At 44.4% G+C, this 24,728-nt stretch overlaps 1 protein-coding gene across 1 annotated transcript in view; it reads left to right on the top strand.

The window, feature by feature from the left end:
- Nucleotides 1–24,728, top strand: part of KIF5C (kinesin family member 5C) — a 137,736-nt gene that overhangs the window by 33,253 nt on the left and 79,755 nt on the right. The window contains exons 2-4 of the mRNA XM_036928306.2: nucleotides 11,923–12,013; nucleotides 18,798–18,871; nucleotides 23,552–23,656. Of these exons, the coding sequence (XP_036784201.1) occupies nucleotides 11,923–12,013; nucleotides 18,798–18,871; nucleotides 23,552–23,656 (270 nt within the window). The remainder of the gene's footprint in view (nucleotides 1–11,922; nucleotides 12,014–18,797; nucleotides 18,872–23,551; nucleotides 23,657–24,728) is intronic.

Below are 24,728 nucleotides of genomic sequence, written 5' to 3'. Positions count from 1 at the left end.
GGGCAGTCGCGGGCCAGTAGGTTGAGGGAGGACAAGGAACCAATTTAATAGAAGAAAACATGGGGTCTTTCCTGGGATCCTTCCTTTTCCCAAAACATGCTTGTGAAAAGGGAGCTACTGAAATGAAACATGGGGTGAGAACTTAGAAACAGAGGGCCCCCTTCTCTAGGGAGGAGGTGCCGACCAGCGGCCGTTCAGGTAACTTGAGTGTGGGTGTCTTATTACTAAGCCCCCAGAGTTGAGCAAAAGGTGCTTGCAATAGGTTTAAACAGTTTTCTGCTGGCCTGGTTGTGAAGGAGGTAGCATTTGGCTTTGATTCCTGTCACCTGTCGCCTTGATTTTCCCTGCTTGCCCTGGGGGAGCTTCCTCCTCCCCCCAACACACACAGTTCGTGGTTGTCTCAGGAATGAACAATTGATTGGTTTATCTCAGTTCCTTTAACTAATGAATCTGATAAGCTAATTGCTGCTTCTGGCAGAAGACTGGAGCGCTGTTTGTGTTAACAGCCTTCTGGAACTGTAATCACTTCTGTTGTCTAATCCATTAAAGTTCACATGGTGGAACTCAAGCCAGGAAGGAGGGGCAGGGGGCAGACAGAAGTGGGAGAGTTTACTCTTCAAATCCCACGTTGTTTGTGGCCCCGCAGCCCTTCCAGTAGCTTAAGCACTGAAAAATGCGGTGCCTCATCCTCCAAGTGAAATTAAACATCTTTTAAAGATACAAAGCTTCTGTGCCAGCTATGTGTAGAACACCTTCTTTTAGATTTTCTGATTACAAAATTGTGGCTGAATTCAACAACACTAAATCTTAAAAAAAAATTTTTTTTTCTAGTGCCCCAAGTACTTCATCTGTCAGTTAGGAAATTCACCTCTGCCTCTGTGGATCAAACTTACATTCTGGATGAGGACAGTTTCATGGGAATGATATGCAGAGCCTTGTGTAGCCCACCTTCCAGACCATCCATCTTGGACTTAGCTGGCAGTGGACCTATTTAGGGTTGCACGGCGCAGCTCCCCTTTTATAGTGCTAATGCCCTCTCGTTCATAGCGGGGGTCCCTCAAACACTGATCATGCATGACCTAGCTACCTTGAACTTAGCGACTGTCGCTGGTTTTGGTTAATGTAATTATTCTGTTTTAAGGGACATTTTTGTTTTCTATAATTTCTGGGAGCTGGTTTATCAGTCAGTGATATGTAAGAGCAAGCCATTGTACTTTGGGTTATGCTGTGTCATGTTCCAAACCCGAATTCATGGGATCCTTAGGAAATCTATACATGGGAGATAACACGTTCTTGGAGGATCGATGAAAAATACAATATGGTGTTATGGGAAGAAGGCTTGGCTGGGAACCATGAACTCTGGATCTTAGTCACATGGTCATAGGAAGTTATCCTCCAGTCCCACAAAGGTAAGCCAGTATTCCTGACTAGTCCTTAACATCATGAGGGACAGATGGAGATGAAGGACGTGGACATAACCATAAAAGCAAAATTGCTGTCCAATACATGGGGAAATTATGATTATATAAGCTCTTCCTGAAGAATGAAAAAATCAGCAGAATGTTAATTCTGTTTGCAGTGCATGTTAATCATGTATGTACCACCTCTAGCCAAATAAAGGTCTGAGCAAAAGTTTTTATATCTCATTTGTTAACTAAAAGGAAGAAGCATTACATCTGTCACCGTGTGGCTTCCGTCCGCGTGAATTCTGGTGTAACCGGAAAGGTTTGTAGAGTGGCAGTTGGACTGTACAGTGCTGTGCCAGCAAGCTGCCACCAGGGCGATGTGCCCCAGAAGGAGGCTCGGAGCGGTCTTTGCCATCTTCCATTTGGCAAAGTAAATCGTACATTCTCCCTTCAGGGAAACAGCTTTTTACCTTCTCTCCAGGGAGGAAGTCCTGATTTTTTTCAGACTTGACTTGGCAGGAAATCAGATCTGTTGAAATAATCAGAGCAGCAATTCTTACTCATTTCTCTAGGTATATAGGCCATTGAGCTCACTCCAGTTTGAAGTGTACCTTCTCTTGTGCTCTGATATGTGTGGTCAGGACAGAAGCCATTCTTATGGGAAAAGTGCCAGACCACCCGTGCTGCTCATCGTTATTTTTACATATTAGAGCCAGGAAGATCCAGTCTTTCACTTTATATTGGGGGTGGGGGGCCCAGAAAATACAGGCATATTGTTTATGGTCACAGAGTATGTGAGGGGTGAGGACAGATCCAGTTCCCCTGATCCACCTACGAAGCCCTGTACCTTGAACAGGTCAGGGTGCAGAGCAGTTAAAGGGTGAGCACCGAGGGGAGGTCACTATATCCGGGTATGAAATGGGAATTACACACAAGTGAGAACTTTCTTTTGCAACATAGGTTCCATTAATTTCTTTAACAGAACTAACACTTCTGTCTCCATTTTGCCTGTTAGCCGGGCAATAATTCTGAATATCTTCATCATCCCTTGGGCAGTTTGCCTTCCCGGAGTGTTTTTTCATAGCTGTCTGTGACCTGGATGGTGCTTGTGCGTTCACGCGGCAGGACTGGTGGCAGAACAGAAAGAATCCCAGCCTGGTTCCCTGCAAGAAAAAGGCTTCCAGGATTCATTCTCGTGTGTTGCCTTTGTTCCTTCTCGAGTCGTGTGATGGTTGGCATTGCCTTGGCAGCTCCAGGAGAGGCCAGTCACTGCTTCGTAGAGTTGGCCTCATTGCGCCCCTCCTGGCAGCAGCCTTGGCTATGGCCAGAGCGGGCACCGGCCGCCTTGCTCAGGGCACAAAGCCAGTATGTGTGTGTGAGGGGGTGTCTGGGGCCATCTCTGGCTTAGCATTTCTATCCCCAGGCACAGTCATTCCAGCACTGATGGGGGCAAGCAGCAGAGGGGAGAGGAGAGCACAGGGTGGAGGGGTCAGCCGAGGCCAGGCTGCTCGGCCTTAGGGTCTCCTTGTGAGGCTCCATTAGCAGAGTAGTGGACCCGGGAGAGGATGCAGCAGTGTTGGGAAAGAGCGGATGGTCACTGCCAGGTGTGGGGTGGTTGGCTCCCACGTGCACATGGGGTTATTTTCTGCTTTGGGAATTTTAAGGCCAGTCCCAGATAAAGGGAAGGTAAGTGATGGAGTAAAGGGGTACTGAAAGACATGTGCATCTCCATGACTGCTGAAATCTTGGAGGTGGGGGGTGAGAATGATTGCAACAGTAAGGTTTCTGACACACTGGGGAGATCCAGTGAGTCCGGATCCCTTCCTCCCTCCCACACCCCAGTGCCATTTCACGGTGTCCTGGTACCCTATGTCTCACCTCCCTGGGCTCTTCTGGCAGGTGTCAGTCATCATCTGCAGCAACAGGCTTTCATAGAGCACCTACCCTGTGCCATTACATACAAGGCACTCTGCTGGCTGAGGCCCTTCAGGAGCCTGCAGTGTTCCTCTGTATAAATTAGAAGTTGGTAATGCTCTGGGCACCTGTGGCCCTGTGGGCCCAAGGCTTGGCAAGTGACCGGTATCCTTTTATGAAGAAAAGGACACCTTTTTTTCCGGGATAGTTTCGCAAGCCCACAGCTTGTTGAATTTTAATAAGGATTTCAGTTTCCACTCACCCCTTGTCTGGACATCAACCAAATGTGATGGCTCCATATTTGAAAGTGATTCACCAAATCCAGAATCTCTTAGGCCGTACTGAGTGAAAGAGCAAAATGTCTAGGATACTGCCTTATTTTCTGGAGCTTCCTCAAAAGCAGGCACTGAGACAAGGATTCAAGTGCAAGTCCCTTTGGGAGGCGAGTCCAGGAAACCCAGATGAAGAGTGGAGAAGAGAGGGAGGGAAATGAGGGAAACTGATGCATGGTGTGTCATCACACAAGTGCGTTATCTGTTGGCAGGACAACTCCCATCACATCCCCTGGGCTGTGGAAACTTCATTCCAGTGGGGAGCTCTGGGAGCCAGTTTGTAATACATGCCCAAGAGGCGTCTCCTCCGTGCCCACCTCTGGGTGAGGGAGCTGAAATGTTCACGACTCCTGTCAGTCATTGGTTGAGGACTGCTTGGTTGGTGCCGGGATGGTCCTTCCAGCCTGCTGCAGGTGTCAGAGAAGACGCCACCAGCTAGAAGAGCTCTCAGGCAGAGATGCTGGTGCTGGAGGTCAGGCCAGCCTGCAAAGAAATGGAAGGATAAATGGGGGGATTGAGCATCTGCTTTGTGTTTGCAGTTTCTGGAAGTTTCTGGAAGGCTCCAAAGCTATAGTAGAAAGCTGGTGAGTCTAGTACTTGCATAAGACCCAACTCCTCACCTTTCTTAAATAGGCTTTATGGCTTAACATTGAAATTTTATTTATTTTTGGAAAGTGTAGGATGGCCTTGGAACAGAATAAATTTTGCCAGGACTCCAGAGATTAAATAGCCCCATGTTCTGTGGAGCTGAGCTCATGAGTTGTAGCCCTGGGGCCTGGAGATGCATAGGTGTGATTTGGCACTGGGGTGTTCTGAGGACGCCTGGAAGCCAAGTCTCTGAGCTGGTACATTGTGAGTGATTGCCACTTATTAGTATCCTTTCCTTTAAAGAGTCCATGCTGGGCAGGTTTGGTGTAATACAAGTTTTTAAGTTCTCAGCGTAAATTGGCTTGTATTTCTCATTACAGAGTAACACTGACCACATCTTAAGCATCTTCTATAACACCAGGCACTTCAGTAGGTCCCTTATTTACATTTTCACAGGAGCCCTGAATTGTGGCTCCATTCTACAGATGAGGAAACTGCCTCAGAGAGAGAGGAATTACACTCAGGTTTATTTGAATTCATTTCCACCATATAGGATTGCTTCCCTTGGGCAACACTGACATTGGCTACTGGAGTGAGGAGTACAAAAATCCCATCATAAATCCTTTTATGAGTTTCTCTTCCTCGTCCCCTGAAGCACATGGATTTATGTAATTTGTAGTTCCCTTTAGATGATTTTTTCATTCTGGGTCACTTTATAGATATTAAGATAACAGTACATCAGTGTGTTACAATGCCTGGAAACACCTCTGTTTCCATAATATATGTTAACGTAAATTTTGTATGTTCAGAGTATCATTTCTAAAAACTTTTTAGATAAAAATCAACTTCACAAAGAAATACTACTGCATGTTCCCTGGGCTAGCTGTTACAAAGCAGACAGATAAAAACAAGTGTTGACAAGGATATGGAAAATTTGGAACCTTCATACACTTCTGGTGCCAGTTCATCAAAAAGGTAAACATAGAGTTACTGTTTGATCCAGAAATTCCACTCCTAGATATATACTCAGAAGAAATGAAACATATGTCTACATAAAAACTTGAACATCAATGTTTGTAGCAGCATTTACAGCAGCATTCATTATAGCCAAAAAGTGGGAATGACCCAAATATCCATCAACTGATGAATGAATACAAAAATGTGGTAAATCCATACACTGGAATACTAGTCAGTTAGGAAAATGAACAAAATACTAATTCATACTACAACATGGATAAACCTTGAAAACATTATGCTAAGTGAAAAAAACCATTAGTCACAAAAAGCTATGTTATATGATTCAATTTATATGAAATGTCCAGAACAGGCAAAGCTATAAAGACAAATTGGATTAGTGGTTGCCTAGGGCTGGAGAAGGGGGAAGATGGGGGGGGGCTGCTAATGCGTACAGAGTTCCTTTTGGGGGTGACAAAAATGTCCTGGAATTCGACAGTGGTGACAGTTGCCCAACCTTGTGAATATTATGACAACCACTGAATCGTACCCTTTTATTAAAGGGATGCATTTTGTGGTATGTGAATTATATTTCAATAAACATGGCAAAACAAAACTTCCTTGGGCAGGATATTTGTGTTGATAATAAATGAATACCAACATCAACCCAAGGACTTTGTGCTTCTTAGTTGATGTTTTGGAAACATTCTTTCGGGTAGTTCCCAAAGGTCTTCATAGCCTGTGAGTTTATTTTATTTAACTCGGGTATATGAGTATAATGCTTCACGGTACCTTCATCTTGGATGTGTTCAGAGTCCTTCAAGTCAAAAGAAATCCATACAACTCTGAGGAAGGAAGCACATCTGTCTTTCTCTTTCTCTCTCAGGTAAGAGAAAGGAGATTTGGACATTGAACATGTAGCTCCCGAAGTGAAACAAAGCTGCGGTGTAGATGTAGGCAGGCTCTCTGGCTTTGGTCTGCCTCATTCTGGAGGACTGTGCCGGGTCTCATGCTTCAGGGAGGCAGATTTGAAATCTGTGTAAGGACACAACTTTCTAACAGTTGGAGCCAGTTGGGTTTTGAGCAGTTCACTGTCACCTGCCTGGGATTGTGGAGGCGGGAGGTGTGCACTGAGAAGAGGATGTCCTATCTGACTGTAAAGTTCACATTAACTCTGAGAGGCTGTGCCTCTAATTCTCATGCTCTACTCCTCCAGCTCTTGTAGTGATGACTCTTTGTTCATTAAACTAATCAGATGTATATGGGAAGTAATTTAGGATTGACTGGGAGGAAAGCAGGGAAATAGAGTACCAAAGGCTCATGATTATTGTTTCCTTGATGTTCAGAGAGAGCATTGATTCTAAATCTGGAACTTTCAGAACACTAGCTAGGGAGCCAGGAGATCTGGATTCTAAGATCTGCTACCTACATGATTGGCTGGGTGACTTTCTGCAAATCATTTACCTGGTCCTGGTCTCAAGTTTGTTTATTTGTAAGATATGATGTTAGGTTGGGGTGACCTTGAAGGACCTTTGGATCTGAAAAATACTAAAATTTTTCTGTGTAACTTCAACTTTTCATAGCAAGTTCTACATCTGTGTTTTCCTAGCCTCTGATCAGCCTTTGCCTGTTTCTTAATTGCTTGTGTCGCGTGGAAGGCTTGCCATGGGCATGCCCACCATCTTTCTTGCCCATCTTACCCTTCCCTGATCTTAAGCCCTCCCATCCTCTTTCATGGCAGCCCCACCTACACAGTTAACTCTCTCTTGACTGCAGTGGGCTACTGGAAGGGTCTCTGTCTTTTGTTACCTCGTCGAACACTTTGCTTTGATTTCTCATATTAGTCTTAGCATCTGCTATTTTTTATGTCTCCTACTTTTCCAATAAATCATAAGGTACTTAGGAAAGCAGCATGGTGTAAAGCAAGAACACTTGACATCAGGGTCTTAAAGCTATTTCTTCAAAGTAATAGACCTGCTAATGTGACTGGGCATTCATTTTTCCAGTTTGTGAAGTGGGAGTAATAACACCCACCTCATAGAGTTATTGTGAGAATTAAATGAGATAAAATACAAGAGGGTTTGGATCAGAGTATTGATGGATGGTGTCGGGAAACAGTAACAAAAAGGTGGTCAGCACAGGCTGAAAGAATTTGCCTCTCCTGTACTTTTTCAGGAATTAAGTCACAAATATCTGGGACACCAAGTAATGACAGTTTTGTAATCAGTTCCTCTTATTAATACTCCTCAGTATCTGAAGATAATTCAGCAGAGTGAGTTTAAGTCTTGCTGTAGAAATTTGTCTTTTTTTTTCTTACTGTTTTTCTCTTCTTTTTAAAAATAAAAGAAAAATCATTCCAGTCCTTGGCCACCTTTAATGGCAACCCTTGGTTAGTCTTAGACATTATTTTTAGATTACTTCTTGATTTTTTTCTCTTCTTGGGATAATTAATTTCATTTTCTTTAACATCCTTCCTGGTGTCCATCTTCTAAATCTTTAAGTAGGTCCTTTGCTATCTTCTCCCTCAGAGTAATATTCCTTCCAGGCTGGAAACACTTGTTGGGTAATGGGTCAAATGTATTCATAGGCACCCATATGGTTCATAGACACTTTGCTCTCAACAGCTTGGTAGAAATTCTGGTGGCCTGATTTTTTAAAAAGTTTTAACTATTAAAAAAAATGTAAGAACCATCTGCTGTTGTTTTTTGTATGTGATCCTGGTAAGTTATTTAGTGACACTGTTCCTATGCAGTTAACTGTGCTCTCACGTGGAGGGCTTTCATGGTGAAGTGGGGTTACTGCGTTTTCAGTTATAACCATGTATGCGGAGTGTGTGTCCCATCCAGATGCCTTTCATAAATCACAGCAGGTTTGCCCATAGGCAATGAGGTCTTGGGATTTATGTGGCTTCCATCTTAGCTGGTTGAATACTTTAATTGTAGTGGTCCATTTGATTGGTTGAGAATAGATCACATCCTAATTGCTATGGAGCGAACCTAATAGGATAATTTCATAGAGGGTGATGCCAGGGTGGGGGTAGGGCTGCTTTGGTTTAGGCTCATGGAAGCCCTCAAGGCAGGAGAAATTGGAGTTGGCATCTGAAGGATGATAAAGAGACAGCCCCATGAAGATGTACAGTGAGAGAATTCTAAGGGAAAACAAGAGTGAGGAGTAAAGGCTGTGAGCCCAGGATAAGCACAGTACAGAAGGAAGGTCAGCGGGCTCTACCATGGTGAGATGGAGAAGCGTGTGGAGAGCTGAGGGTGAAGAGGGTCTAGTCTGAGGATGGCAGGAGCCACTGGAAGTTTTTAAGGGAGGAGATGATATCATCTGACTTACAGTTCTAAAAAGCTCATTCTAGTGCTAAGTGGAAACCGGTTTGTGAGGAGCAATAATGGAGGCAGGGAAACCAGTCAGGAGGCCATACAGCTGTGGTCCACGTGAGAGACGGTGGTGGCTTGGTCACAGCTGTGGTCCATGTGAGAGATGGTGGTGGCTTGGTCACAGCTGTGGTCCACGTGAGAGACGGTGGTGGCTTGGTCACAGCTGTGGTCCACGTGAGAGATGGTGGTGGCTTGGTTACAGTTGGGTGGTATAGCTGGTGAGAAGTTGATAAAATTTGGGATATATTTTGAATATGGGGTCTATGGGACATACTAAATGATTTTGATCTGAGTAACTGGGTGATTGATGGTATAATTCTTAGATAAGGAAGGCTTGATGGTTCTTTTCTGGCCAGGTAAGTCTGAGATAGCTAATGCATATCGAAGTAGAAATGTCCAACAGGCAACTGAGTATATGAATTTGGAGCTTAGATGAGATTTGAAGGTGGAAATGTTCATTAAAATCACGTGAAGGTCAAGAATGTAAACAGAGGAGGCTGAGGTCTGGGTCCAGGACATACCATTATTCAGAAGTCTGGAAGGGACACCGCAAAGGACCCTGACAGAGAGTAGCCACAGAGGTCAGAAAGAACTGGTGCCAAAGAAGTGCCTGGAAGGGAAAGTGTCTCCAGGGGTAAATGTCTCATCATTCAGTTGAAAGTGTTGGCACCCAGCACTCATATTAAAATGTAAATGTAAAAATTTATTCCATAGCTGCAAACTTGGTGACAACTAGAGCCAGCTGGTCCCAGAGCCTGCCCACAGAAACCCTCAGCCACTGGGGGATCCGAAACAGGGAGACTTTTGTCTCTGGGGGTCCGTGAGAAGTGGGTGTTTGCTGAAAGCTCCATTGGGATTTGTGAGATTTTCTTAACAAAACAGCAAAGAATAACTCATTTGTTGTTTAATACGGCAGGCATGACTTTGCCACAAATAAGTTCTTTGAAAATAATCAGTAACTAAATTCTAATTTGCAATTCTAATTCCAAGACCTTAAGGTTCACCTAAAATAAAAGGCTATATAGCCAACCCTCAGTGCATGAAAAGACACATAATAATGTTTACATTTTTAACTTCTGTATGTTCTAATCTTGACAAGGTGTAAGTCTCATAAATCATTTTCTAAACTTAATCTTTTCTTGAAGGCAGTTTCTGGCTGGGAGTTAACTTCAGCTTGTGGAAAATTGTATCATCTGCTTGTCACTTGATAAATGATATTATTTAAGTAAGGAATAGAAATTTCTTTTTTTCTACCTCTCAATGTGAAAGCATAATGCACTCTAACAAACATTTTAAATTGAAAGGCAAAATTGGGGAGTTTTTTTTCTGGTACCATATACTAAATTTAATAAGTTGTTTTTCCAGCTATATTAAGTGCATTTTCTCTAAAACCCAAAGCAGGGTCAGGCTGTAAAAAAGATGGTTTACTTCGGTAATCCACATTAAGTTTGGAGAAACAATAGATGTTTTCAATTAAGCAAAGCTGCATTTTCTTTCCAGAATGTTCAATGGATGATAAATAGTCAGATAAACTCTGTAAATGTTTATTCTAACCTCTTACCATACTGACATTTAGTTGAATTAACAAATATATAAAGCTAATAAGGATGTAGTAGGCTGATAGTTGGCAATAGATTGTGGTGAGGAATATTCTCTTGATTATTCAACCAAAGACTTAGTTCAGTAATTGAATGAGACTTGCGGGGAACAAAACATCAAAAAATAATCCCTTTCCATAATTTTAACAGAATGAGTGCTGCTGCCTTGTATAAAAACAAAATCTTCTGGTGCCGGAAGTCTCTCTTTTCTCTAAGACCAAACTGGAAGTATCTCATTGACCTGGGGGCTCAATCCAGTTTTCAAAGACTAAAGCTCAAGATAAAGCTTAGGACCTGCCCACTGGTTGCATCTCTACCCACAGTCATAAACGAGTGAAGCGTCACGCCAGCCTAACAGCTGTGTGCTTACTTCTGTGTGAAGGTTATAGGATGTAACAAGCCTGTTCTTGGATCCCTTATGAGCAGCTACCTTCTCAAGGTGTCAGACTGTCCTTGGGTGGCTCCTGGTGTGCAGAGCCATGTGTAGGAGGTGCAGGGGGGAGTGAAGAAGGCTCTGGACTCTCTTTTCTCCTCCCTTCACTCCTCCTTCTCTCCACATGCCAGTGGGGAAAATGAAGATGAAGAGCTGCCTGGGTGGGTTGGGCTCTGGGAAAGGACAGGGAGAGGGCCACCCCTGGCCTGGGCAATATCAGTGGGCAGGATGCTCCCTGCCAGGGAAGAGCCTGTGTCTGTCTTACCCACTAACTTCCCCAGTGCTCAGTGCCCTGCTAGGCACATAAGTGCCCCCTGACTCCTTGCTGGACACTGAATGGTTGGGGTCAGAGCTCTTACAACCCCACGCCACAGCTTCTTCCCATCCCCTCTGACCTCCTTGCGTCGCACGTGGCCAGGGCAGCCCAAATCCCAAGAGCCTACCTACACATGGGCAAATTACTTGATTTATTCTACAGACGGGCCCCCTTTGTCTCAGAAGCCTTGATCCAGTTAAGGCACCACTTAGGCATGTAAAGAAAACACTAGAATTCTTTGGAACACAGAGAAATGATACCTTGCTATGAAGAGCAGCTTAAATCTGATCATGTCTTCTTCCCATTAAATAAAATCCAAGCACAATACCTTGACTAACAGTGCCCAGCATGAACTGGCTTCTGATTTCCTTGCCTCCTTCTCTTACACCACCCCCGAGTTCCTTGAGCTCACCGGGCCCCTTCCTGTTTGCTCCACCCTCCTCCCGGATGGTTCTTCCAGGGCTCTTCAAGTGCCTGTCTGTCGGATCTGTTACATGTCCTTTGCAAATATTAACTGGCACTTCTTTGGGGAGGTCCCCTTTGCCTTCTCTCATCTCCTCCGTCCTATTATTTTATACCTAAACATTTTGCATTTTCCTGTTTCTAGCTTATTAGCAACCTGCCACACTTGATTGAATGCTTTACAGGTGGGACTGTTTTCTGATTTGGTCAGAATCTCTTCTAGAGCCTGGCTCAGAAGAGGCTTTCAATAAAAAGTATTTGTTCAAATGAATGAATGAAGCATCAACCTACCTTTCATCAGAAAAAGTGTTTCAAGTAAGATAAAACAAGCTTGTTTTCTTTCTCGTCTCTGATTCCCAACATATAATACACATTTACACAAATGGGTGAATGGTTCATGCTATAAAAATTCCCAAGTCTTGGGAATGAACTGCCTTGAAGAATAGGGTTGGTGATTTAATGCCTGTGGTCTGCTAATATTAGTGCTTTTTATTTCTAAACTTCTAATGTGTTTTCCCACCTTTTCTTTCTTTTAGCAAGGAAAGCCATATGTCTTCGACACAGTGCTGCCTCCCAGCACGACCCAAGAGCAGGTTTACAATGCCTGTGCAAAGCAAATTGTCAAAGGTAAGTGCTATTTCTTTATTTCCTCCTGGGCCTTTTAGAGTAATTGAAAACATTAAGTGATATTTGCAGCCTAGGAATCAATGTGCCTTGACTGTAAGCAGGGGCCTGCTAATTGGAAACACTGAATTATAACCCAGGCTTTGGCCCTGATTTGCTATGATGTCAGGCAAGTTATTTAACCTCTCTATATCTCTTTTCCAAGGAGATTTCTTTATGTCTCTTGCTGCCTTGTTGGCAGTTACTCTGTCACCTGGAAGCTTAAAAGTGAGTTGAGCTATGATCACAATGTTTCTATAATGGTTTTAAAATAACGGCTGCAGGCATAGGACCTCCTTTTTTCTTTTGAGGGAGAAAAACATATATTCCTGATGCTCCAGTTGTACATTTTTGTTTATTTTATTTTGTGCATCTGTCTCTTCCAGAAGTCTTAAATGTGGAAAATTCTTGGACATCAAAGAATTTTCTATAGCATCATAAAATCACATTATCTTGCTGTTTACTGAGCTGTCCTTGCTACTCAGCATTTCTTAAATATACCTTCATCTAACCCACTTTTAACCACTCCACCCAGATCCTGACATTCATTCCTCCAAATAAGTAGCTGCAAGCCTAAATTTGTGTCTTAGAGATCAATCCTTTTCTCTGGGACTGGTCTTGGCTGTAAACGATTTGTGTCAGAATAGCAGCAGGGAGACAAGCAATTTACACATTGCTCTACTTGCCCTTTCAAATCAGGGGCAGGTGGGAGCCTGCCTTGGGGAAACCTTGCCATCTGGACCAAGCTGAGGGGCATGTCCTACTAGTTTGCTTTTCATCCTTAAATCCTTGCCTTCAAATGTGAATGCTGTGGCCCTTGTGCTTTCAAATATCTTGATGCCGTTTTTATGGGTAGCTCTGGATTTAAGGAGCACAAAGTAAAAACAAAATCCCCTAGAACACCTTGTTATATTAGATCTGCTTGTTTTTAGAAGCTGCGCTGACTAACCTAACTATTTGAAATTCATAAAAATCAGCCCTGGGTACATCTGTTAGATTAATTCTGACCCTGGACACCTGCGTGGGAGACTCCTGTCAGTATGTAATGTTCCTTGCTGAGGTGTATGGTTATTCACATTCTGTTGCAGACATCAATTAATTTTAAAGGTCTTCATGGTAATATTATTATAGAAAACTGAAGAGAAAAAATATTTCTGAATTTTAGCTCTTTTGGAATTAATAATATGGGCCTACATCTAGTGGTAATTTTTGTCTTAGTACTTTTGCTTTTTGCATCTCTATCAAAACATGTTTTTTCTCTCTTTCTGGACTGTAGTGTTCTGGTTTGCTCCTAGTCAACCTTCCTTCCCCTCTATATTCATTAAAGTAAGATTAATAACATAGAAGTAAGAATTTCCGTCTTTTTCTCTCCCCTTTCATTATCAGAGCCAAATAATATTTACCATATGCTGTGTCAAGCATGAGGGCCATTTAAATACACCTCCACCCTCTTTAAGTTGATGTTGTAATTAGAGATAGATGCATTCCAGTTTTTTAAAAAAATCCAGTGATTAGCAAACAACAATAATAATATTTAGATCTTTATATACTAGAGAAGTTTGGGTCCCCTTCAGTGTTTGGATTTTTCTATAGTATGAAATGTCAGCAATAGGTAGTCCCTGGAAAGTTTTCATAAAGATGTAACCTGATTGGCTCACTTGAGGTCCCATATGTGGTGAGCCACAAAGAAAATGCTTTAGGATAAAATTAGGCTCTGACATGATTGATAAACAGACATTTTTTTTGTGTCATCAATAGAATATTAACATACTTATTTTGTAGCAATAAAGATTACCTTATTTTCCCTCAGAAGGAAATTATTAAGGGGATGATGAAGACCCGATTTAACTTTTTTTTTTAGTATTTTCTGATGTTAGTGTGAGGGGAAGTGGCTGTGTATTTCTGCATGAACAAAGTGAGACATAAATGTATAAGAAAGAACTCCTTGGAATAGGTTACCAGGTACAACTGAGGTATCTCTTGCCATGAGAAGCCCTATCTAAACCAGGAATGGGGGTGCTATGGAGACTTTTTTCCTAGAAGTCAAGAATTGAATCAGATGACTTCTGAAGCTCACCACAGTCACCATGATTCAAGATGCAGTAGACTGTGAGCTTTCCTTTCAAGTCTATGTAAACCCTTAATGTTTTTGAGATCAGGAAGCCTCCTTTTAACTGGATGGCTTTATTCTCTCTTGGTTTTTTGATTCCCTTCATTTTCACTGGGTTTTAAAAAAAGATTGGAAACCTTTGATTGTACAGTGCTGACATCTCCCACACTCCCATCTTTGGTGTGTATTTTTCAAAATGTTGTCTGAAAGAGTATGTGGAATTCTCCTCCATTTCTCCTACCAGACATTTCAGGGTTTGTGACTGACCAGCAGAGTAAATAGGAAGGCTCCTGTGGACACAGTTAATGGATGTTATTGTTGAAGTACAAGTCATGATGTCCCAGCCTATTGAGGTCACTCTGGGGCATTTGCCTTCCAAATTAACTGATGTAGACTATCTAGTGCCAGAGAAGGTGATTTCCTGTTTCCCAGATCTAATTTCTTTAGACTTCGTTCATTTGGTTGTTTCTTTTCATTCATTCCTTTATGTAAGTATGTTAAGTATTTATCCTGTAGTAAGTGCTGCTTGGCACTGGAGTCACCAAGATGCATAAGACTGTCTGCAAGAAGCTTCAAGTACAGGGAAAGAGACAGACACATCCATAATTACCACACTTTAAGATGGCTGTGTGCAAAGTGCTGTGGGAGCACCAAAGAAAGTCACCTGATACTTATTTTGGTGGGTGGGGAGCAGATTGGAGAATTAAGGAAGGTTTCTTGGGGAGACTGGGTCCTGAGGACTGTAGAAGATAGCAGGGCTGTACAAGCAGAAAGGATAGCAAAAGGGTAAAGACACAAAGTATATGGCATGTGTGGGCAGCTTGGAGTGGTACAGGGTACATAGGGGATGAGACGTAAAAAGTTAGGCTTCATCAGAGTTTGGTGGTAATTGATAGGCTTTGTCCTATAAGCAGTGTGGACCCATTGAAGAGTTTTAAGCTTAGGAAATTATCAGATCTATTTTATTTTATTTTATATTTATTTAGCTACTGGTGTCAGGTGAACTTTATGCATTTTATGTTATTGAATTTTAAATCTTAACAAGTTTATGAAGTGTGCATTACTATTCCCATTGTACTAAAATGGAATTTGAGGTTAAATAACCCGGCCAGGTCAGTTAGAGGGGAGTGAAGCTGGGACTTGGGCCTGAGTTTGTCTGACTTCCGTGCATTTTTCTGTATTGTTCTGCCCCCGTTTTTCTGGGGGACCCATAATGAACATTTAATAGCAATTATTTCAGGAGTTGTTACTTTTCTATCACACCAGAAGGAATATTAACCAAACATTACAAAAAGATAAGAGTAGGAATGGGGGTGGGGAAAGCAGAGGGAGAGGAGAGAGACTGTGGCTACAGAGCCTCGGGGTGGCGGCGTTCTGCCAGTTAAGAAATGCGTTTCTGTTCTGAAGGCATGCCCCCGCCTGGGCACAGTGGCCGCCCTCCGCACTGGCTGGGCCCAGCGCTCTGGCTGGCCCCTGGTGTGCAGCAGGACTGCCTCCACTCTCTCAGGACATGGCCTGCTGAGTTGCCTGGTCCGCTGTGAGAGCTTAGAACTCCAAGCCAGTGACTCGTCAGCCACTGTTGCCAGAGACCCTGGTGCCAAGACAGGCTACCATTTCACCTGGAGAGTTGGTGGGAGGTCACAACAGCCTTCTCAGGCACACTGACATGTAGGCGTGAGTACATCCTTCCCAAATTCTTACCTGCCAATGGATCTAACTCTTCTCCTCCAGCAAGACCTGGATCCAGAACTAGCAGAGCCTAGGACTGAAGTCTGCAACAAGAGCCAGAAAGTACTTTCAAGTATCCGCTCCACTCCTCCCTCCTCTCGGGAGGTGAGAGGGCTCTTCCCACCCACGGTGAAATTGCTCTTCGGGCTTTGCTTTGCTGCTGGGTGGACGTGGGCTGTGTTGGTGGGCTGCCACTGGCTGTATGCAGTGAGCTGAGATCATGTCATACCAGACCCATCACAAAGAAAGGTTTTGTCTGGCTGAGCTGGTCTCTGGCCACTCATTCTGTGATGGGAAAGACACTGAAACAAATGTCTCCTGTGGGCCTGGGAACTGTCATTCAGAGTGACGGAAGCACCTCTTTGTGGCTGAGAACAGGCCTGCTCCCTTTTCCTGCTTTCCCAGGGGGCCTCAGCCTCCTCCCGCCTGTCACCTCAGTGGTCCACCCCAGAATGCACTGTGCGTGCCTCCCCTTTCCACTAATAATCAAATGTAGACTAAAAAACAAACTTCCTAAAACCTGGGGTTTGGAAGAAAACAGAGTACTGGTTCGAAGAGCTTTTTCCTGTCCTTTTAAGTTACCATCTCATTCAGAATTGAGTTGACAGAGGGCAGCATCAGCTGTGTTCAGCCTTCAACACTAGAGATAGGTTCTCCAACAAGGAATTAATCGCGACGTGACTGTAAAGAGTACTTAAAAGGCCAAGTGGAGTTTGTGCTAATGGGGTTTTAAAATGTGTTCTCTTTTCTTAAAAATGAAAAAGTAGTCGTGCCCGGTGTTCTAACAAAAGCAAGGAGTAATCAGGGATTCCCCAAGTGTGGTCTCGTGTGCTCCTCAGCTCCCTGGTCTACAGCAAGTGCCAAGTGCCACGCCGGTGGGCTCTGGTTTTCACGTGCGTGTCCCAGTCCTTAACCCCCGGGAGTCTGGTGAGCAACGACGACTAGGAGTTAGTCGGACATGCACCCCACTTAGCACAGGTAGATTCTGAGGGGTGGACTGGGTGTGGGGTGTCTCTGGGGGCCTAATTCAGATGCCCTGGCCCCTTTGCCTCCCGGCAGAGCAAGGAGCACGCGCCGGGCTCTGAGCTGAGCCTCCTTTAGGGTGTGGCAGGCTGCCCAGAGCCACGTCCTGCATGCATGGCCCTTGCAGGGCGGCTGGAGGCCTGGTACGAGGAGCAGAGGGGCTGACCCTGGGCCTTGGCCTCCTTCCCTGTTCCAACACGGGGGCCACGCGTCCCAGAGTGCTTCCTCCATGGGCTTAAGGTAAGGGAGCTCTTTCCGTTTGGGGGAAGATGTTTAATTTCTAATAAAAAGAAGCTTTGGTGCTGTGATGGTGGGTAGCATTCCAGTTGTCTAGAGCTTAAAAGTAAAACCAAAAGGTGGGAACCTCTTTCCTCGGGTCTCACAGATCACATCCCTTCCATGGTCGTGCAGAGGTGCTCCCCTCCAGCCACCGTTATTAGGCCTGAGGGATTTTTTTCTCTGAACAAGTTGACATTTTTGTGAAAACTGAAGCTTGAACCTCCAACCCTTTCACTGTGGTCTTCAAGTTTTTGCTTCTCCTGTTACCAGGGAAACCATGACCGGGAATCAGATATGTGTGAACATTCTCTCTCGTATAGCTTGACACAAACTCTTCAGGGCTGCTAGGGCTAAAAAAGAAAACAATCCTGCCACATAATTTTTCCTTTTTTAGCTTTCTAAAGGAAAATCCTGCTTTCTTTTCTGATCCCAGTTCATGCTCCGGGAACCTCAGATCTGTACAATGTATATTTAAAAAATGTTAGAAACCCCAGAAAAACAACAAAATTCATCATAAAATTCAGAGACCAAATAAACACCCTAATCAGGGCCTGCAAAAGATGGAGCTAAGTGCCTGGCTTGCTTTCGGGGTATGTGGCCCTGAGGAGGACACCTCAGTATGGGGCTCCCCGCTCGCTTGTTCCCACCATCCCTTCAGGAAGGAAGACTTCCTCCTCTCCTGTAAAGCTGGAGGGTCAGGGATATTAATTACGCATCATTCCCCTTTTGGCGATGTTTATGTGGATGGAGGAGGATCAAGGGAAACCAGCACTAAACCTTTTTTAATCACTTCTGCTGCTTTGAAAGAGTTCCCGCAGATCATCTTCAGCAAACGCAGCCTCCAGCCTCTGTGGGTGAGATGGAAGCCGCCCGCAGCGTGTGGGGGTTTGCACAGAGTGCTCCTGGCGTAATTAAAAGAAATTCCTGGTTCTGCCGGCTTGGCCCGGCTTGCTTGCCTAGTCACTGAGAAAAAGCTGGGGTGTTCACTTTGAGTCGGGGCCCTGGCTGAGTACAGTCTGACAGTCCGGCTGATGGTCACTGTGTGGCTCAGTGTACACACACCAGTCCCTGACCCCTCAGCAGTGGGCTACCCCCGATCTGAAGAGGCTCGGGCACGACCTTCGTGAGAATCCTCCCCAAGGACCTCGCTGGGCCAGATTTTAAACTGATCCAAGTCAGACCCTGAGGAAGGAAATTCCCTATCTCACTGCAGAGACTCAGGGCATTGGTAATTTTTTGTTTTTAAACCCCTGACTAATCTCAAGAGATCGACTTAAAGTAAAAAAAAACCTTGAGTGTCTCTCTACTAAGAAGAAAGTGTACTTGCTTGGTGTCTTGTCTTAATTTTGATGTTCCTGAGAGAAAGTGACTCCTCCTTTATTAATCTATTCTGTAGGGATGTGAGTCCATTTCTTTTTATTTGTGGAGCAGTGGAGGCCCTCATTTCTGCTTTTATCTCACAATTCTACTTAAAATGCAAATGGAGTTGAAAAATACCATTTGTCTGAAAAATGGGATGGGCCATTTGGAAAATGTGATTTTAAAATATGCAACCAACACTAGCATATGACCGAAGTGGTGATTTTAATGTTTTTTTCTTGCTTGCAGATGTCCTTGAAGGTTATAATGGGACGATTTTTGCCTATGGACAGACTTCATCGGGAAAAACGCACACCATGGAGGTAAGGTTGTAGCGTGCTATGATGTCTATCTCTGAGACGACTGAACAAACTGGTGCTTCTGGGAAAATCTAGGCTGCATTTGGCTCTTCCACTAGGCAATAGAGATGGTTAAGTCGATGATAGTTTACCCAGTTTATTGTATCTTTGAGGAGTTTTAAAATAGCAGTGGGCACTAAAATCTCAGGAAATCATTATTTAAAAAATATCCTTTCTTGATAGCTCTGTCAAAATACAACAATAAATTCTTTTAAAAAGTAATGCATCAATAAGGTAAACAGTGGTGTGAACATCCTTATGGAGTGCAGCCCTAATCTAACTGAGAAAGTCTGTTAGGAAGATCACTTACCTAAAGAAGCCCTCTGGGGAGGTGAGTCTCCTCAGAATAAATAGAAACTGAGGGTCAGGATTTAAAGAAGTCGGCCTGTAGACCAAATTCAGCCCATAGACATGTTTTTGTGGTTTGCATTGTGGTTTGTTATGTTTGTTTGTTTTATTGAAGGCAGTGTTTAAATTGGAATGCTTTCATGCAATTCTAAATTTCCAACTTTGGTTGAAAATTCTGAAGAGGTAACAACAGTGGGTAACGTTCCACCATAGTATAAAGTGCAAGCTTCAGTGGAATGGAGCCCTCATTGTCTTGTTCATCTTTTTAGTCACGTTTCTAGTGTGTAGAACAGTGGCTGTCATCTACGAGGGGTTCAGTAAAGTATTTGTTCAAATGATACTCTCGCGGTGGCCCTGGCTGACCTGTGTGCGTGGGGCCGGGTTCTCCCGTCTGCCCCTAGTTCACTCTGCACACACCGTGAGTGCAGTGACCTAGAGCCAGCACCCTCCCTCATTAACCCATGCACCTGAGCCCTGTGGGCACTTGAAGGTGTGACCCCCGCTCATATTGTTGGCCATGGAGCTCTGGCTGCAGGCTGTCTTCCTGACAAGGTACGTCTGTAGACACAATTGGCCCATTTAATTCTTCCCTGGCTTATTGCTGTGGGCTCCCATGAGGACTTCAGGGCTGGATAATTCTTCTAACGGCTGGGCCCACCTGATAGGTGAGGAGAGGTTTAAGAGTGGTCATGGGAAGAACTGTACAGAGGAAGCTTGGGGAATTCAGCTTACCAGCAGGAGGGTAAGAGGAATCCTTAATCCTTCAAGTTCAGGCTTTTCATTTACGGTATCCTCCTGGGAATGTCCCTGAGACAGCGGCCGCCCTGTCGGGTTAGCTTATGAATCATTCCCACTGAAGAGGAGATTTCCAAGGCACGAGGCTAAAACCCTAGGGCTCTGATGTTCTGCTAACACCGATTTCAAGCGTGGGTCTGGCTCTGGGGCATCTCGTGTCTGTTGGGTTGACTCACTTTCACTCAGTTTATGGGAGACAAAGTGGCTCAGAGACTGCACGGGTTAAAGGAGGCATGCAGTGATGTGCCACCTCTTATGGATGGAGCGGGACTATTCCTGACACCCAAGCCTCGTCGGCCCCTCCTCTCCACATCTCACATTCTGCTGCAGGGCACCTTGCCAGTGTAGCTCAGGTGTCCCCACGCTCCTGCTCAGGCCCCTTGCCAGCCTCTCTTACCGGACCCCAGATCTGTAACCTTCTAGACTCTAGAAAAGCTGCAGCTAAACGTTTCCTAAGCCCCACACCCTCCAATAGCCATGGACAAAAATTCCTTCACTGGCTGTAAGGCATAGGGGAGAGAGAGACCATCTCATGGGGGCGGCAGTCCATTTCTAGGTTTTTGGAAAATTAATGAACAATAAGCAAAACAAAAAATTGAAATTTTAATTCTAAGTTTTGGGAATTCTTACAAGAGCAACCTTTTTAGTTTTAGGATTAATTCATCTTTGGGAATATAAGATATGTGCTAAATGTCAGAAATTGAAATTATAAACCATCAAAGGAGAGAGCCCTCTCCCCAGAGTAAAATTGTATATATGTGGGGAATAGGCAGCTGTAAGGAGATGGCAAGGAGGTATGCCCACTATTTAAAACAGAAATTGGGGACATTTCATTAAGTGAGCATCCTGAAACCTCTGTGCCTCACAGTGTAGCACCGTGACGCCTGCAGCAGGGCCGTGGGCCTGGAGGGCCTCATGGGGCCCTAAGGGAAGCTGGACTCTGTGCGGGTCACTCTCACAGTTGCCTGAATTCTGTCACCTTTTCATCTTTGTCAGTTTTAAAAGGTTGATTGTAATGAGTTGCTTTCTTTATTGTGACTTTTGAAAAATCACATACTTAAGCCCAGGGGAGGAAACAGTGGGTGGGTGTGAGTTCTTTCCCAGCCCCTCCCCATTCTGGTTCTTTCTGTGGGGTGATTATAGATTGGAGAAAAGGTAGGGGTTATTTTAAAGGAGGACGGAGGAAAGGAAGAGCCCCAGGCTGCTTATAGGTAGAAACTGTAGGAGACTGAGAAATCCAGGACCCTGGAATGCAATCACGTTTAGAAAACCCCGCAGGGCTTGCACCGTCTGAAAGGATTTTACGTCTTTGGAATTACACATTGTAATCTTTCAAAGGCTTTTGGAAGGGGACACTAACTCCCTGAATGGACAGAGCCATCACATTTTAAAGCTGGTTTTCATTTTAATCCCCCCATTTTTGGACTGACATCCAGTGGTGATTCCATTACCTTCTATTGAGAGGAACAAACATAAGCCTACATAAAATTGGAAAGATTAGCTTCTGAAGATGGAGCATTGAAGGAGGATTTTCAGTAGAAATATGAAACACTTAATGTTGGTGCTAAACTTGGTAGGACCCCGGGGTGCTGGGGCCCCACTGTGTGCGGCCCGTGCTCACAGGGCCAGCTGCCCAGGGGCGAGGGCCGGGCCTCCGCTCAGCCTGTGATGCCGGGAAGGCCTTCTGGGGTGCTCTTTAGCTCACTGGCTGAGGTGGATGGAGACACCCTGTGTTTCCCCTTCCGTCCAAAGGGACACCTGGAGGCCGTCGCACGGGGCGGGGTGTGTGTGTGTGCTGCCCTGCTGCGGAGCTGAGGCTGCCAAGTGATTTTTAACGAGCCTGTCTGAGTGCCTGGGTGCTCAGGGGAGCTGACGGGCTGCCTGCTTTCCCATCTTAAGTGTTTCAGGAAACTCAGCCCCGCTTGGGAGGCTGAGGAGCGACTGGGGCTGGAACAAAGAGAGTCTTGTTCTGCGGCCAGTGGCCTGTGTCTGGCTTCTTCTTTCACACGTGCTCCAAGAAGGCCACATTCAGTAGCAGGAAGAGTTTTTGAAGTGGACTATACGGGACACAAGTCTGAAAATGTTCCTTTTCGCTCTCCAGGAGAAACAAGGTGATGGGCTGGCACGGTCCTTGCTGCCCAAGCCCATCCCTGATCTCTAGCCAGCTGAGCTTGTCGCTGTTCAGTCAATGCGCACATTCTTTTTCAGTTGCCCTACCTCTGTCATGTCACTCCCAGCTCAGCTTTTCTGCCTACTCCTCTTTGCCTTTAGGGAGCGTCCAAACTAAAAAGCAACATAACACACCAAGTATGTATCTGAATTCAGCTTTTCTCTTGCTCTTAGTAGAGTGGAAGGTCAGGAATCAGGTAGGCGAAGGAGGAATCTCAAGTGACCTGGAGTGACTTCTAACTCAAATGTTGGCTTGAAAGTCAGCCTGCCAGAGAGGCACTACGTGGTCAGCCGAAGGAAGAGGAGGTTGTAACTGAGGAAAGCAAGGCAGATCTCCCCGGTGCTGGGTGGATTCGAACAAGGATCTGAGTCAGAACTGTCAAGGTGTTGGGCATCACTGCACGAGAAAAGAGCAAACACACTTTTGTGCTTTTCTTCCAGTTCCATTGCTTCCTAGAGTTTTATATCTTCCTAAAGGTCTGAAAACTTCTTGGCAAACAGTTGCCCATGGCCACTTCAGACCCGCAGCCTGTGCGTGTGCACTGGTGGGTTCTCTAGCAGAGAACGTGTGCTCCTCTGAGTGTGGGTGTAGAGAAGGCTCTCTGAGGTGTGTATCTCGCCCCTTGCTAGGGCTGTTGCTGTGCATACTTCCAGAACGCTTCTGTAGGAATTGCTTTCAGATCCTATGGCGTATCTGTTTGAAAGTCTTCAGAGGTGGCACATTCTGGATCTTACAAATGGATTTAGTAATAGTCCAAATAACAGAAAAATCCACCTATTCCTCTATCCATGAGGTAAAACGAATAGAAGGGGAAGAAAGGGGGATAAAGAATCACAGACTATCTTACAAGTGGATTTAAGTATTAGAAAAAGTAAAAAATTATTTGGAACAATTTGGGCTGGGTATTAGAGATTTTTTAAAGAAATGGATAAAACAGGTTTTCTTGGTTGGTTTGTATAGCAGTACTGAAGTATATCCAGAATAACGTTCTTGGACATTTTAAAGCCATGATGGCATTAACGAAACTATGTCTATCAGCTCTCAAGGGAATTCCATTGAATCAGATCCGTTGAATGGACTTGCAGGTCCTGGTCAGTTTTCTGACTCTAGGTTATAGTCACCCATTTAAAGTCAGTCCTCGGCCCGCTTCCCTCCCACACCGCCCCCCGCACACACCCTGATCCGCTGCCCCGGATGACAGCAGGAGAGGGCATCGTGGAGCTTCAGAACCTGGGAGAACAAGGCCTCCCCTCTAGTGAAAAGATCCCTTCTCTCTCCCATGCTGCCCCAGCACTTCTTAGCTGCCCGTGTTTGTGTTTTTCACCCACTAGGGGAAGCTACATGACCCTCAGCTCATGGGAATCATCCCAAGGATCGCGCACGACATCTTTGACCACATCTATTCCATGGACGAGAACCTGGAGTTTCACATCAAGGTAGGTGCTAATGATGGAGTGTCAAGAGAGGAAACTGACTGCAAAATCATATTTCTTAGCTTTTCTCTTTTTATATACACATAAAAGATGATTTTTACCTATTTTAAATGATGTTTGTGTGGTAAGCTGAGCCATATTTATTATTTAATGACTCAGACTAATACTGAGGAAATATTGAGATAAAGTAAAAGCCCTCTTTAGAATGGCATCATATTAACAGTTGTTTGCATTTTTACCCTTTACACTTTGCTTTTCTGTAGACATGATTGGCATGTGACTATGACTGGGTTACAATACAGCCATTTCCCAAAGTGTGCGCCGTGGAGCACAGCCCCTCGTAATAGTAATAGATGAGCTACCAGGGAAAAGGCTTATGTGCTCAGATAAGCTGGGAAAGGCTTTGTTGAGCCACGTTAAATCTATCACAAGTATAACTATGCTATTGTGTGATGCAGTCCTACACAGGGGCATGTGGTATAATACATTTCCCAGTTTATTTGATGGACATATTTCCCCCTTGGCATATGACAGACGGGTGTTTGAGGAGCACACTCTGACAAGTATTGGAGCAGGGGATTTTCCTCCTTGTTTTTTTTTAAAAACCAGAAACTATGTTCTATCTTAAATTTGAATTGAAAGAGAGATTTCTACTTTCTCAACTATAGCTGCTTATTTATAACATTTGGTGTTAGGGTACATTCATTGGAAGTCCTCTGTTGCAGTTACTGACAGCCACTTGTTCAAGCAAATAGAGGAAGTTGTTATAAGATACAGAACCTGATAGCAGGCAGGGGGGCAAGGGCCGGGTTGTGGAGAAGCAAGAAATTCAGGACCTGCTTTTCCTTTTCCTTTTTAACTTAAAAAAAATTTGAGATAAAATTCACCTTGTTAAAGTGTATGATTTGATAGTTTTTTTATATACTTCCAGAATCATATAGCTATGATCTCTGTCTAATTGACCACCCCAAAAGAAACTCTGTCCTCTTTATAATCCCTGTATTTCTGCTCTCTAGCTTTCTTTTGATCTGGACATTTTTTCTTTTTTTGTGTGTGGGGGAGAGGCCAACGCGGC

This window comes from Manis pentadactyla, chromosome 8 (assembly GCF_030020395.1).
Source record: "Manis pentadactyla isolate mManPen7 chromosome 8, mManPen7.hap1, whole genome shotgun sequence".
NCBI lineage: Eukaryota > Metazoa > Chordata > Mammalia > Pholidota > Manidae > Manis > Manis pentadactyla.
The sequence above is the reverse complement of the archived record's forward strand: the minus strand, read 5'-3'. Positions and strand labels throughout refer to the sequence as shown.